Source organism: Lagenorhynchus albirostris, chromosome 1 (genome assembly GCF_949774975.1).
Source record: "Lagenorhynchus albirostris chromosome 1, mLagAlb1.1, whole genome shotgun sequence".
Taxonomy (NCBI): Eukaryota; Metazoa; Chordata; class Mammalia; order Artiodactyla; family Delphinidae; genus Lagenorhynchus; species Lagenorhynchus albirostris.
In genome coordinates, this window is record NC_083095.1 from 125,783,427 (window position 1) to 125,795,910 (window position 12,484).

The 12,484-nt window shown below is 40.8% G+C and overlaps 1 protein-coding gene across 9 annotated transcripts in view; it reads left to right on the forward strand.

Moving 5' to 3' along the window:
• MAP2K5 (mitogen-activated protein kinase kinase 5) overlaps positions 1-12,484 on the forward strand; it is a 262,889-nt gene that overhangs the window by 197,479 nt on the left and 52,926 nt on the right. For 7 of the 9 annotated variants that reach the window (XM_060152940.1, XM_060152910.1, XM_060152932.1 and 4 more), the window contains 2 exons: positions 4,970-4,996; positions 5,308-5,340. In XM_060152940.1, coding sequence (XP_060008923.1) covers positions 4,970-4,996; positions 5,308-5,340 — 60 coding nt within the window. The remainder of the gene's footprint in view (positions 1-4,969; positions 4,997-5,307; positions 5,341-12,484) is intronic. The other 2 variants (XM_060152922.1, XM_060152950.1) reach the window with 1 other exon arrangement.

Below are 12,484 nucleotides of genomic sequence, written 5' to 3' on the forward strand. Positions count from 1 at the left end.
CTTTGGGCCCCTCTAGCTCATCCTTTACTTTCTAGACAAGAGCCCTAAGCCTAGTGAAGGGAGGGAGCTTCTGAAGCCATGGGGATCTGACAGGAATTCCAGGGATCTTTCTGACTCCAAAGTTTATGCATTTGTCCCCATACTAGGGAGCCTTGTGAGTCAGCAGTCAGTTCTAAGCCAGGTTCTATCTGTGGCCTTGGGCACTGTTCCCCTCTGAGCGTCAGTTTCCCTAACAGCAAAATGAGTAGATCTTGGAGGTCCCTTCCATCTCAAAAAGAAAAAAAAAATTAGGTCATTATTCTTCATTTTGAATATAAAATCTCAGTTTGCCATAATCCCTGTTTATATTTAGCCAGAGTTATAGCTTAATGAATCTGATTTGAAAAGAGAGTCCTTGGGACTTCCCTGGAGGTCCAGTGGTTAAGACTCCGTACTTCCAATGCAAGGGGCACGGATTTGATCCCTGGTCGGGGAGCTAAGATCCCGCATGCTGCGTGGTGCGGCCAAAAAAGGACCCCCCCCCAAAAAAAAAGAGTCCTTGCAAAATAACTACAGTTTCTAAAATTTGAAATTTAAAAAGATAATAGAGTTCAACATTGAAAGCTAGAATGTGATGCCAGGAGCACAACAAATAAAAACGATATTCTTTTAAAATCCCAACCAAATAATTTAATTTTATATTTCTGTTTTCTATTTAAGAGAAAATAACACAAGCTTGAAAAGCAGTAAATATGTAAAGAGAAAATTTGTCAACTGATATTGGAAGATCTGACCCAGGTCACACATTAATCTCTCAGACAAGAGCTGCAGGGCAGGCCATAATTTCAGAGAGTAAAAGAGAAAATGAAAGCTATAGCTGGTGTCTTCTCTAAGTTACATAGGTGGATTCATTTCAGTTTTCTGATTGTGCTTCTGAATATAATATAAAAGCACTGGTAGCAAGGTCTGCTTTACCACTGTGTGTGTAAAAAGTACCCCTATAGAGATAGAAGCGTAATGTGAGCCTTCCAAAGTTGATTTTTATCACCAGAGTCATTGATTAAATAGCTGAGACCCCATGAGCAAACTTTTGCATTGGCAGTTTCCTTTCCAGGTTTGTTTTCCCAAGTCACAAGTCATATTATGGGAGCTTTTTAATTGCCAACTCAACTGTATGGCCCTTGCAAGGAAATACAAGGTAAATATGACTGCAGTTAATACCCTAAATTTCAGACCTAACTCATTTTTAGGCCTGCCTGTTGTGAAGTCATTCTTCCCCATTTAAACACATAAGGGTCTGTCTTATATTAGAATGAGGCATAACTATCCTCTGTTAGTGTGGCTTAAAATCTTGAACCTAATGGCTGATGAAAGAAAAAAAAAAAAAAATCTATGCCCAGAAGAGGGAAGAGGTTTGTCTAAATAGTGTTTCAAAATGCTACTAGTTCTAGAGACTGATTAGCAAAGCCTATGACTGGAGCAATTATCGTTCTGTTCTTTGTCCCCAAGTATCAGTTAGACATAGAAAGCTCAACGCAAGCAAAATGTACAGGCAGGAAGGTGGACTTGGACAAGTTACTTATAAACAGCATCTCATATGTTGGGAGGTGCAGGCAGTACATGAGCCCTAACAATGTTATTGTGTCCCTCTGAACTCTGCTCTCACAGCTAAGCATTTGCAAGGCAGACCCAGAATAAAGAGAGGCATTCACGAAGCTAACATTTTATATCGAGGACCCTTAGTACCACTTTTAATGTGCTTCAGAACTAGGGGCTTCGCTTTTTCATGAACTGTGTGCAAAAGCAGAGGCCACGACTGGAGGCTGACTCTGTCTGGATCTGTTTTATGATTGCTGCGCCTGTACAGTAATGTGATCTTGAAAAAGGTAAACAACAAAGAGTTTAGCAGTGAAAAGTATGCCTAATATAAATACAGTTGAGTTTATGGCAGTTCAGAATTTGAAAAATATGACCGTGACATTAAATTTTTCTGGTGGAATTAACAGAGGAACAGAATATAGCACTTAAGGCCATATATCTGAGACAGAGGAAGGAGATAATACATCTAACTCTATGGTCTATGTGGCATTCATATAAAGGAAAGCACAGTAGCTTTATTTAATTGAGAAATGAATCAATTACAATGATGTTGCATCATCAGATTCTTGCGAAATAGAAGATATGTCACTGCATGGTGTAACTGTTAAAAAGTAAGTGAGTATCTTAAGCATTTTGAATCAATTTCATGTACTGGCACTGCTACCTTAATACAAAATTTATGAAGATGATTTCATGTAGTATGTTGCTATCAAAAGTGTGTGATAAAACCTGATAACAGCGTCTCCCTTTAAAAACCTGGGCAAAACAGTATAACAGTATGGTTATAAGATCATAAAACGGACTTTGATATTGCTGTTTCTCCTTTTCTTATAGTAAAGAGCAAGTGTTAAAATAGTACAATTTTAAGCTGTCTTAAACCATGCTTTTAACCCACAGATTAGGGCAGGATGGAAACTTTTTCTAAGGTCTCGGTTTATGAGGAAATTTTCATTTAGTTCACGCAACTCATGTTACTGGGAGCAATGTCTCACAATCCATTCCTGAATTCATTTTGAAACATGTCACTTAAAATGTTTGCTACATGTTTTCCTCAGAGAATTTGTAATCCCCCTGACTATTGGAAATTTATGAAAAGCATTCTCTTTGATGTCAAAAACAGCTTTCTAATTCTGTGTACATTAGAAAAAGTAACTCTCCTGTTGAAGTAGATATATCTTACTGAGAATGTTTGGGGGAGGCGGTGCTTATCTGTGTGTACTTTAAAAATATACAGTTGACCCTTGAACAATGAGGGGGTTAATCTGCATACAATTTAGTCGGCCCCCAATTTCCAAGTATCCGAGGTTCCTTCGCATCCCTGGATTCAACCAACCATGGACCATTTAGTACTGTAGTATTTACTAATGAAAACTAGCCACGTATAAGTGGACCTGCACAGTTCAAACCCATGTTGACCAAGGACCAACTGTAAAAGCAAACACCAAAGATATCTCATAGGAGAATTTACCTGGGTTTTTTCATGATTTTTTAAAGATGCTGTGGCTTTTTACTAAAACCCTAACCACTCCAGGGTGGTAGTTAACAGCTCTGTCTTCCTTTTTAATGTAAATCTTTCCCCACAGACCCTTACGCAGAAGTACTCATTGGCTAGAGGAACAAGAAGAAGCATCAGGACAACATTCAGTAGGAAATATCAAAGTAGACTAAGAGCCAATCAACCTGAGATGGAAGTTTCAGAGAGTGGTGATTGGGGAGGGCATGCTGAGGAGCCAAGAGCAGGAAGGAGTGGGTACCATGCTCAGCTGAGATAATACATGGGAAAGCACTTTCTAAAACATCTAGCACTCGGTGGAAGGGTCTGCTGATCAGCCACAGGGATGCAAAAGAAATGCAAAAACATGGCTTCTGCCCTTGAGGAGCTTAACAGTCTAGTTGAGAATAAGCCACGTGCCAAAACTGATCATTTATCAACTTTACCATGCCAAGTATAAACACATGCAAATCCAGTTGTTTTTAAGGAATGCTGTGATTGTAGGCAGATATGATGCTGGAGAGAAAGGAGCACAAGAGAGGCCCCAGCACAACCACAGCCTGCTCCTGTGGCCTTGGGCCTGCCCACCTCTGAGAGGCCCGGTTTTTCCCATCATAGACTAGAGATGACCATCCCTGCCAAGCTCAGGGTGGTTGTGAGATCTAATGAGAACGTGTATGTGAAAGAACTATTAAAAGCACCATTAAAAGCATATAAGGGGGCTTCCCTGGTGGCGCAGTGGTTGAGAGTCCGCCTGCCGATGCAGGGGACGTGGGTTCGTGCCCCGGTCCGGGAAGATCCCACATGCCGCAGAGCGGCTGGGCCCGTGAGACATGGCCGCTGAGCCTGTGCGTCCGGAGCCTGTGCTCCGCAACGGGAGAGGCCACAACAGTGAGAGGCCTGCGTACCGCAAAAAAAAAAAAAAAAAAAAAAAAGAGCATATAAGGGACTATTAACTAGTTTACCTATATTTTACCCGCTGGTTGAAGCACTGTTATCACAGCAAACAACTGTCTCCTCAGTAGTTATATTTGGTTCCCAAAATTTTCCTCCTTAGGAAATTTAGTACCTGGGACGACATTTTCATTGAGTTTGTAATAACTGCAGGCAATTTTTTTTTGGTTGGGGGGCACACATTGAAGTGTTTAATACTTTAACTACTAAGTGGATGTTTTATTAATTTGCTGTCACATTTTAGTAACTTTCTAAGAGATGTGGTTTATCGGTGTCAGCTGTGTGAGCAGCTGCCTCCAGAACAGGCATCTTCTTTGACTCTGCTCTTATCCCCTGAAAACCAGTGTTAAAACTTGCATGAATTTGATTTTCCCAGAAAGCATTGCTGCCCTGCTGAAGGAACTTTGGAAGAGGTGGAGTCTTTACCCACTCCTGAGTCAGAGGCAAATACTTCAACCACATAATTAAAGTTTTCTTCACAAAATAGGGGGTTGTGAGCAGACACTGGCAGGAATCCAAAATTCTAATTTCTGACTATGATTTAATTTCAATTTTAAATAAATCGGTTTTTAATTTAAAAAGAGTGAGCTTCATAACATTAGCAATGATTGCAACATTAAGCCCAGTGTTCACAATCTAGCAATATAAAACATTATTTATATCTGAATCGTAAACAGCCTTTTGAAATGGATTATGGTTTTTCTCCCTATTCTAATACAACCTGGAGGGTACTAAAAAGTGTTGTGTGAAATTAACATTCTGCTGACTTTCGCCTATAAATGAGAAGCGAGCTATTAACATTTGTGTATTTTCATTATGTAAATTGTGTTAACACATGCCCACAAATTGCCACCAGCAATGCAATAATTTTCTCTCAGTGATCATAATGTGTCCAAGTGAGTCATTTTGATTATGACATGCTAATTACATATTGCCTTTTTTCAGATTCAGAAAAACCAGGGATCTTTAATGGTAAGCTTTATGAGTTCAGAAAAAAATTCACTTTTCTTTTTCCTGATGGCTGCTTCCTTTGCATGCTTGAATGCCTTGTTTTAAACTTAGCAAATTGCATTTTGAAGAAAATGCAAACCTTTAACTGCCTGTATTAGATTAGGTACCATTAGAAATAATAGAACATCCTGAGCATCAATGTTTTTATAAGAGTTTGCTGTTGTTGATTAATCTTGCTATATTTTATTGCATTAATGATTTTTTCTTTCCACTCCACTGTAAAGATATTGCATAGAGGCTAATACTTTTTCCTTTCTTCTTTCCCATTGCAGCCTCTCCAGCTTCTGCAGTGCATTGTTGATGAGGTGAGGCATCGTCTTATGTGCTTTCACTCCTAAAGTCATTCCTAATGGTGTGGAAAGCTTATATTTTGTTTCCTAATGAAGCACGATGCCCAACATCCTCGGAGCAAGTTGTGTTCTATGGCTCTGAGCTGTGTTACGTGAACTGGCCTTGTCCTGAATCCTGCTCTTCTGATTCCAGCCGAGACTCTCTGCCAAAACAGACTGTCCCACAGGCTGGTCCTTGGGGGCATCAGAAGCCCTAAAGACAAAACATGATAATATTAATTTATCCTCTCTCTGGCCAGATGGGGATGGAGCCGGAAATTAAAGTGGTATCATTTTTTCCGTAACACATATTTAAAGTCATTCAGTAGGCAAGGGTCAGAGTTGAACAGCAGACATAAGCTGGATAAAATTTGTCCTCCTTGCTTTATTTACCGAAAGCATAGCAGAGTGATAAAAGTGTTCAGAAGCTCTAGGTCAACAGTTCAGCTTTAATTTCCTAATTAGGCATTTTCCCCAGAACATACTCCTAACTTTTTGTGCTTTTAACTAGTATTCTCACATGTTAAGTCATCCTACCTCTGATCATCCGTATCCGAGTTTCACTGTCCCTTTGCCTTTATGGAGTTAAGCTACCTGAATTTCATTCTCAATCAACTACTTTTGTTGCTGACTTTAAATTCCTTTTTTTCCTGTAAATTAGCAGTCTTATAGTATACAAGACTCCGATTAAGAAACATTAATGTTTTTTAAAAACTGAGTTTTTCTGGGCTTGAGCTTGCCTGCTAGCAATGTTTATTTTTTAAACTTTAATTTTGCAGTATTTAAAATGCTTGTCATGTCGGCAATAAATGACTCAGATAGGAAAGTTTGAAAGAGAAAATATCGTTAATTCATAATTATTCCTCTCAATTAAACGTCTGTATAACCAGTTATGAGATTTGGGAGAAAAAAATAAAGATCCTCCTAGGAAAAAAACAAATACATACACATATCACAATAATAGTAAGAATGGAGCTCCAACATCCTTAATGTCTGCATCAGTCAGTCCACATATCCCTTGCAAGCCATAAACCATGTTAGTGCAAAAATGAAGGCATCGTCCTGAAACAAATGGAGGCCCCATTATCTCAAATATCAGACAGGCCTCCTGGATCTAATAGCTCATCAATATCTTCTGTCATCTTATATTCCCAAAGCATCCTATGGCCATCAGAATCCTCCCAATTAAACTGATTTTCCTGAGCTCCCCCTTCAGGATTGCTTAGGGACGTGCCCAGGGAAATGGCCTCCCCAGTCAAGTGCACAGCCTGCCATCTTTCCTGGGCTCTGCTGTTCTTGGTCTGCCAGGCTCCTGGGCATCAGAATGTTCAGGTACAGATACCTTCACCAGTAATACAGGTATTGCTGGAGAGCTCATTTGAAGGTTTTCTGGATCAAATGGATGTTTTCATTCCTTATTTAAAGTAGCAGTGATTGCTATTAAATTTAATATATTTTACTTGTTTGATTTGGGTAAAATCTTGAGACTTTTGAAATCATCATAGGGAGATGTTCTAAGAAGAGAAGGTATGTGTGATGAAGGACAGTAGCTTGTAGCTTAAATCGTATATTTTTCTTTATAGCTCTTCTTCCTCAGTTGAGAGAAAACTATAACTTAGACATCTATTCCCATTTACTCTAAAAACATTCAAATATCTTTTTTATGAAAACTTGGGAAATTCACATATATTTTTAAAACAAACATTAAGTTGATCTTGGAACCAAGCTGATGATTGGGAATAAGAATATTAGGAAAGAGTTGGCCAGGTGACCTGCCTTAGGCAAGGTGCATCATAGCTTCTAAGAGAGGAAGGATTGGTGGGATCTTTTAATTACTGTGCTTACCCCACGTTTGTCAGATTTCTCATTGCTGTGATATAGTGTTTCTCAAAGGGTAGTCCAAGGACTAACTACATCAGGATTACCTAAGACTCTTGTTTAAAATGCAGATTCTTGGACCCAGATCTCTGAATTAGACTTTCTAGGGGTAGAGCCCAGGAATCTACATTTTACTAGCTTCCCAACTCTTTGCACATGAAAGTTTGAGAACCTCTTCCGTAATGGCTAAGTCTGCCCTTTTAGATCCCAGAGGACAATTAACTGTCTATCTTCATTTACATCTGACATGTAGGGCTTCTATTTCTGAATGAATATAACCAGCCAGGATTTGAACCATCTTACTCTTTGGGCATGGGATATACTTCATTATGAAATGGCTATCCAATGACAGTATATACTGTTTCTCTTCGGGAAAAGGCAAATCAAAAAGTACCACCCCAAGGGAATCTAATTCAAACAAGATGGATATATTTGGAGTCACGTACAAAATAGCTAAGCAAAGCCCAGTGTAACGTACTTTATTTATTATTATGTGGATGTCCCTTGACCTCCTAGCATGGCCTGGCAAAGAACAAAGAAGTAGTAAAACAAGATCAAGTGGATAGGAGCCAGCGCTAGAGCAGCCAGGGATGCTGAATGTCAGGAGTTGGGAGACAGGAGGTGGGATCGTGGGCCAAAGCCAGAGTCAGCCACCACATATCCAAATAAAGACACCAAAAGGTAAACAGAGTAGTAAGAATCATGAACGTGAAATTTGAACCACAGAACAGGAACTGGATGAGTAGCCAAGGTACCAAGAGAATCAGACTGCAAAGAGAAATCTGGGAAATTTAGTTTAATTTTAGGGGGTGGAGCTTGTCTGGTTTGGACCTGGCTAACTCAGGATCTGAGTGCTGTCTTAGAGCTACCATCTTTGCCTCCAAGTTGCTTCTCTCAAAAGAACTTCTTACTGTAAAACTCATAATCAGGCCCTCTCCAAGTCCCTGAATACCTGAGCTGTAAAGTACTTGGGTTCATTGTAAGTGATGTGTGTCTATGCGTGCCATGATGCCTTAGCCATCTGATATCACTGGGGAATGAGGTGGCCCTTGCTGTCTAGCTAACTGATACTACTTTAAGCTCTGACATCAGTGAGAAAATTTGCATTTTTTAGAAAGAATGTTTCTAAAATGTATTTGTTCTTGGCAGCCTGTTGATAAAGTATAGTGAATATCATTTCATTGGTATAAAGCTTTTATAAAAGGTATCATAACCTTTTCTTGATGACTCAGGTCCCTGTTTTGAACATGGTACTGAGCTAAACTTTGACGTATTGATGCCCTCTAGGGCTGTAGAATTGTGGGGATCTTGCCTTGTTCTTTCATTGAATTTTACCAGCCATTTTGCTTGTGTGTTTGGCCTTGGCACTCAGTGATATGCTTGGGCTTTTTGAGGTGTAGAGAGCCATTTGCTCCCAAACTAAATGACCCCTACATGGGTGTGCTGCTCTGCTTGGTGCTTTTCTTGTGTTCTCTCTTGTGATCACCTCTGTTTTCTATGGTCACTCCTCATTCTTGTCAGTGACTACTGGCTGCCCCAGTTATCTGATCATCTTGTCTCAGTCTTTGCACTGCTGATGGTGACCCTAGCAAAATTAAAGGTATCAAATGAAATCAGATACCCAAGTGGTATGTGTAAGGTCAAACCACTGCTCTGAGAAGAGAGATTGAGGCTGATGAAGTAAAATGAGTAGGCTTGTGTTCATTCATGCAGCAGATAGTCCTCAAAAGTGCCCACTGTATGCCAGCCCAAGTTGACCAGGCCATGCTCAGGGCAGCCTTCAAGCCTAGAGAGGACTGTTCTTCCAGGCAAGTCTCCCAGGTCAACTGAAGATTAGATTTGTGAGTCAGGGTAGAAAGGCAGAGGCATAGTCCCAAATCCTCTGCCAATACAGTGTGCTGGGACTCAGGAGGCTATGTAACCATCTAATGCTCTCCCCAGTGCCTGGGCTGCCAGTTTGGCTGGCAACAAAGGGCTGGCCACATTGGTGATGTGGCAGGTGGGAACAGAGCAGTGATATCTGAGTCACCGAATCCCAGGCTGGCTGGAGCCAGCCAGGACATCAGTGGATTGAGGTGCTGGGAATTGCAAAGACTGAAGTGGGGACTTCCTCCTTGAGCCTGCCCCCAAGAAGGCCACAGACTTGGAAAAGATAAGAGTATGGAAATGAATAATTATGCTTCGTTATAGGATGCATACTATACAACCCAGAAACAGGAGGGTTTGTTCTGCCAGAAGAGGGTTTGTTCTGGGGGTGGATCAGGAGGTGTGACATTTAAGCTAGGTCTTACAGGATGAGAAGAAGTTTGCAAGGTCAAAAAAGGAAAAAGATAAATGTCAGACAGAAGGGCTTGAAACTTTCTTGCAAATCATTTTTGAGTTCACAGATGTGTTTCAGAATGTTCAGGTTATCTAAAATATGACAGCCAGAAAAATGGATCATTACTCTGAGTGTGCGTGTGTGTGTGTGTGTGTGCGCGCGCGTGTGTGTATTTCAAACATATTATAGCTAAATATAAATTTCTATCTAACATCTGTAGGTGTTCAGCAGGACAATTAACAAATCCCTGGTTTATACATCTGTTTATTTATTCCTTTTACCAGTAAGAAGTGAATTCCTATAAGTCATGTTTTATACCTTATCAGAAGTATCTTCTAAATGATAGGGTATAAAATCAAAACAGAAAATGAGTTGTAATTCTATATATTAGTAACCCAAAATGAATAATTCAAAAGTGAAATTAAGAAAACACTTCAAGTTACAGTTAGCATCAAAAAGAATAAAATACTTAGGAATAAGTCTAACAAATGAAGTGGAAAACGTATACACTGAAAATTATAAAACATCTTTGAAAGAAATTAAAGACTTAAATAAACAGAAAGACATCCCACATTCTTGGAATGGGAGACTTAATATTATTATGATGGCAGCGCTCCCCAAATTGGTCTACAGATTCAGTGCAATCCCTGTCACAACCCCAGTGGGCTCTTTTGCAGAAATGGATGAGTTGATCCCAAAATTCATATGGAAATGCAAAGGAGTCAGAGTAGCCGAAACAATCTTGGGGAAAAAAGAACAAAGAGGATTCAGGTTTCCTGATTTCAGAATGTATTACAAAGTTACAGTAATCAATCAATCAATCAATACAGTAATCAATAGTGTGGTTCTGGCATAAGGATAGACATGTAAAATGGAATTGAGAGTCCAGAAATACACCCATATGTCCATGGTCAGTTGTTTTCTGATGAGGATGCCAAGACCCGTTAATGGTGAAAGTACAGTCTTTTCAACAAATGATGCTGGAACAGTTGGAGATCCACATGCAGAAGAATGAATTTTTTTCACGTCATATACAAAAACTAACTCAAAGTGGATCAAAGACCTAAATGTAAGTGTTTCACAGCTAAGACTGAAACTCTTAAAAGGAAATATCGGTATAAATCTGTGACCTTAGATTAAGTAACAGTTTCTCGGATATGACACCATCAGGATAATGGAATCACTGTAACAATGCCAGGGTTCCAGGCCAATAGACAGCTAGAGCCAGGGCAAATCACGGCTTTAAGAGGAGGACCTTTGTGCCCCAGTCTGGAAGGTAGGGGAGATGATGGCTTTCCCTGTAAGGTGTGTAGCTTGAAAAGGATTGATAGGAAGGCCACAGTGGGGATAGGGGAGAGGACGATGGAAAGGAAGTGGCCAGCTGAGTGATGGGCAAGAAGAGGTTGGGGCGAGGGGGCTGGGGGGGTGTTGTTCCGGGGCCTGGCCTTGGGTCCTCAATGATGAGGAGGAGTAAAGTGGGCTTGCTTAAGATGGGAACAGGCTCTCTTGGTCCAAAACATATTTAATAGCCCATCATTACAAAATTCCGTTCATAAAAGGCTTTGTCTTGGGCTCCCCTGGTGGTGCAGTGGTTGAGAGTCCACCTGCTGATGCAGCGGACACGGGTTCATGCCCCGGTCCGGGAAGATCCCACATGCCGCTGAGCGACTGGGCCCGTGAGCCATGGCCGCTGAGCCTACGCGTCCGGAGCCTGTGCTCCGCAACGGGAGAGGCCACAACAGTCAGAGGCCCGCGTACCACAAAAAAAAAAAAAAAAAAAAAAAAAAAAAAGCCTTTGTCTTCTGTGAGTTTTTATGACTCTATTTAATCATACAATTTAATTGAGACATAAGAGAGCCTCCACTATTTACTTATCTGCCTGGCTGGCATATGCACATCATTACAGTGGTACTAAAAAGAGTCACGAATGGGGACAATCATCCATGCCACGAAACTCCTGAGCTCACAAGAGGCTTCATGTGGACTCTTCTCTCAGACCTGGCTCCTCTGATGTTTTCTAGCAGTGCCAGCAAACATGTCCAGTGCTGGAAGGAAGCAGTGTTCGATGCTAACCCCCACCTGGCAGCTTACTAAAGAAGAGTATGGAGGTTAATCACACAGCTAGACACTTCCACATGAGCTGGGCAAACTGAGAGGCGGCTGACATCTCTGTTCTAGAAGAGGGTTGATACCTGAAGAAGGGCGTGAGAAAAGAGAGGACTGGGAAAGGAGAAGAAAATGGAGAGAAGAGTCTGTTTTATAACCACATATAACCATAACAAGCTTCTAAGCTTTTCTCTCTGCCTTGTTTCTCCTACCACCCTACCTCCACAGGATTATCTTTTAAAAAATACAGGTCTCAACCTGCCAAACCCTGCCTGTAGGGTAATGTCTGAACCTCCTAGCACAGCATTTTAGATTCACACCCATGTTTTTTTCGGCCTCACTTTGGGTCCATCATTCGTCTTGATGGCTGCCCCACACTTTCATACTTAGGGTTGTGTTCCTCACTCTGCTTGGAACGGCCTCCCGTTTTTTACTTTGTAAATGCCTAAGTGTTCTCCAAGGCTCAGCTCAAATGTGATGTCCTCTTTGAAGCTGTCTCTGTTACCTTCCCATTTCTTCCATCCTGCCCCATGCCCACCCAGTGCTAGGCATAATTCAGCATAGCATGTTTACAAAGCTTTATTATTGTTAATCATATGGAATCAAATTTAGTTTGTGAGTTTGTCTCCCACTGTATCATGAAGTCATCCAGCACAGGGATTTATCCCCACACCTAGAAGAGATCATGGCTCAAGCAGACGCTCCTTGAAGTAAATTAAAATAGGAACTTTTTTCTAGCAGGGCTAATCCTACAGAAAATAGCATGTGGTCTAAGTTTGTCTTTTCTTCTGCTGAGGCCCATTCTATCCAGCTGAA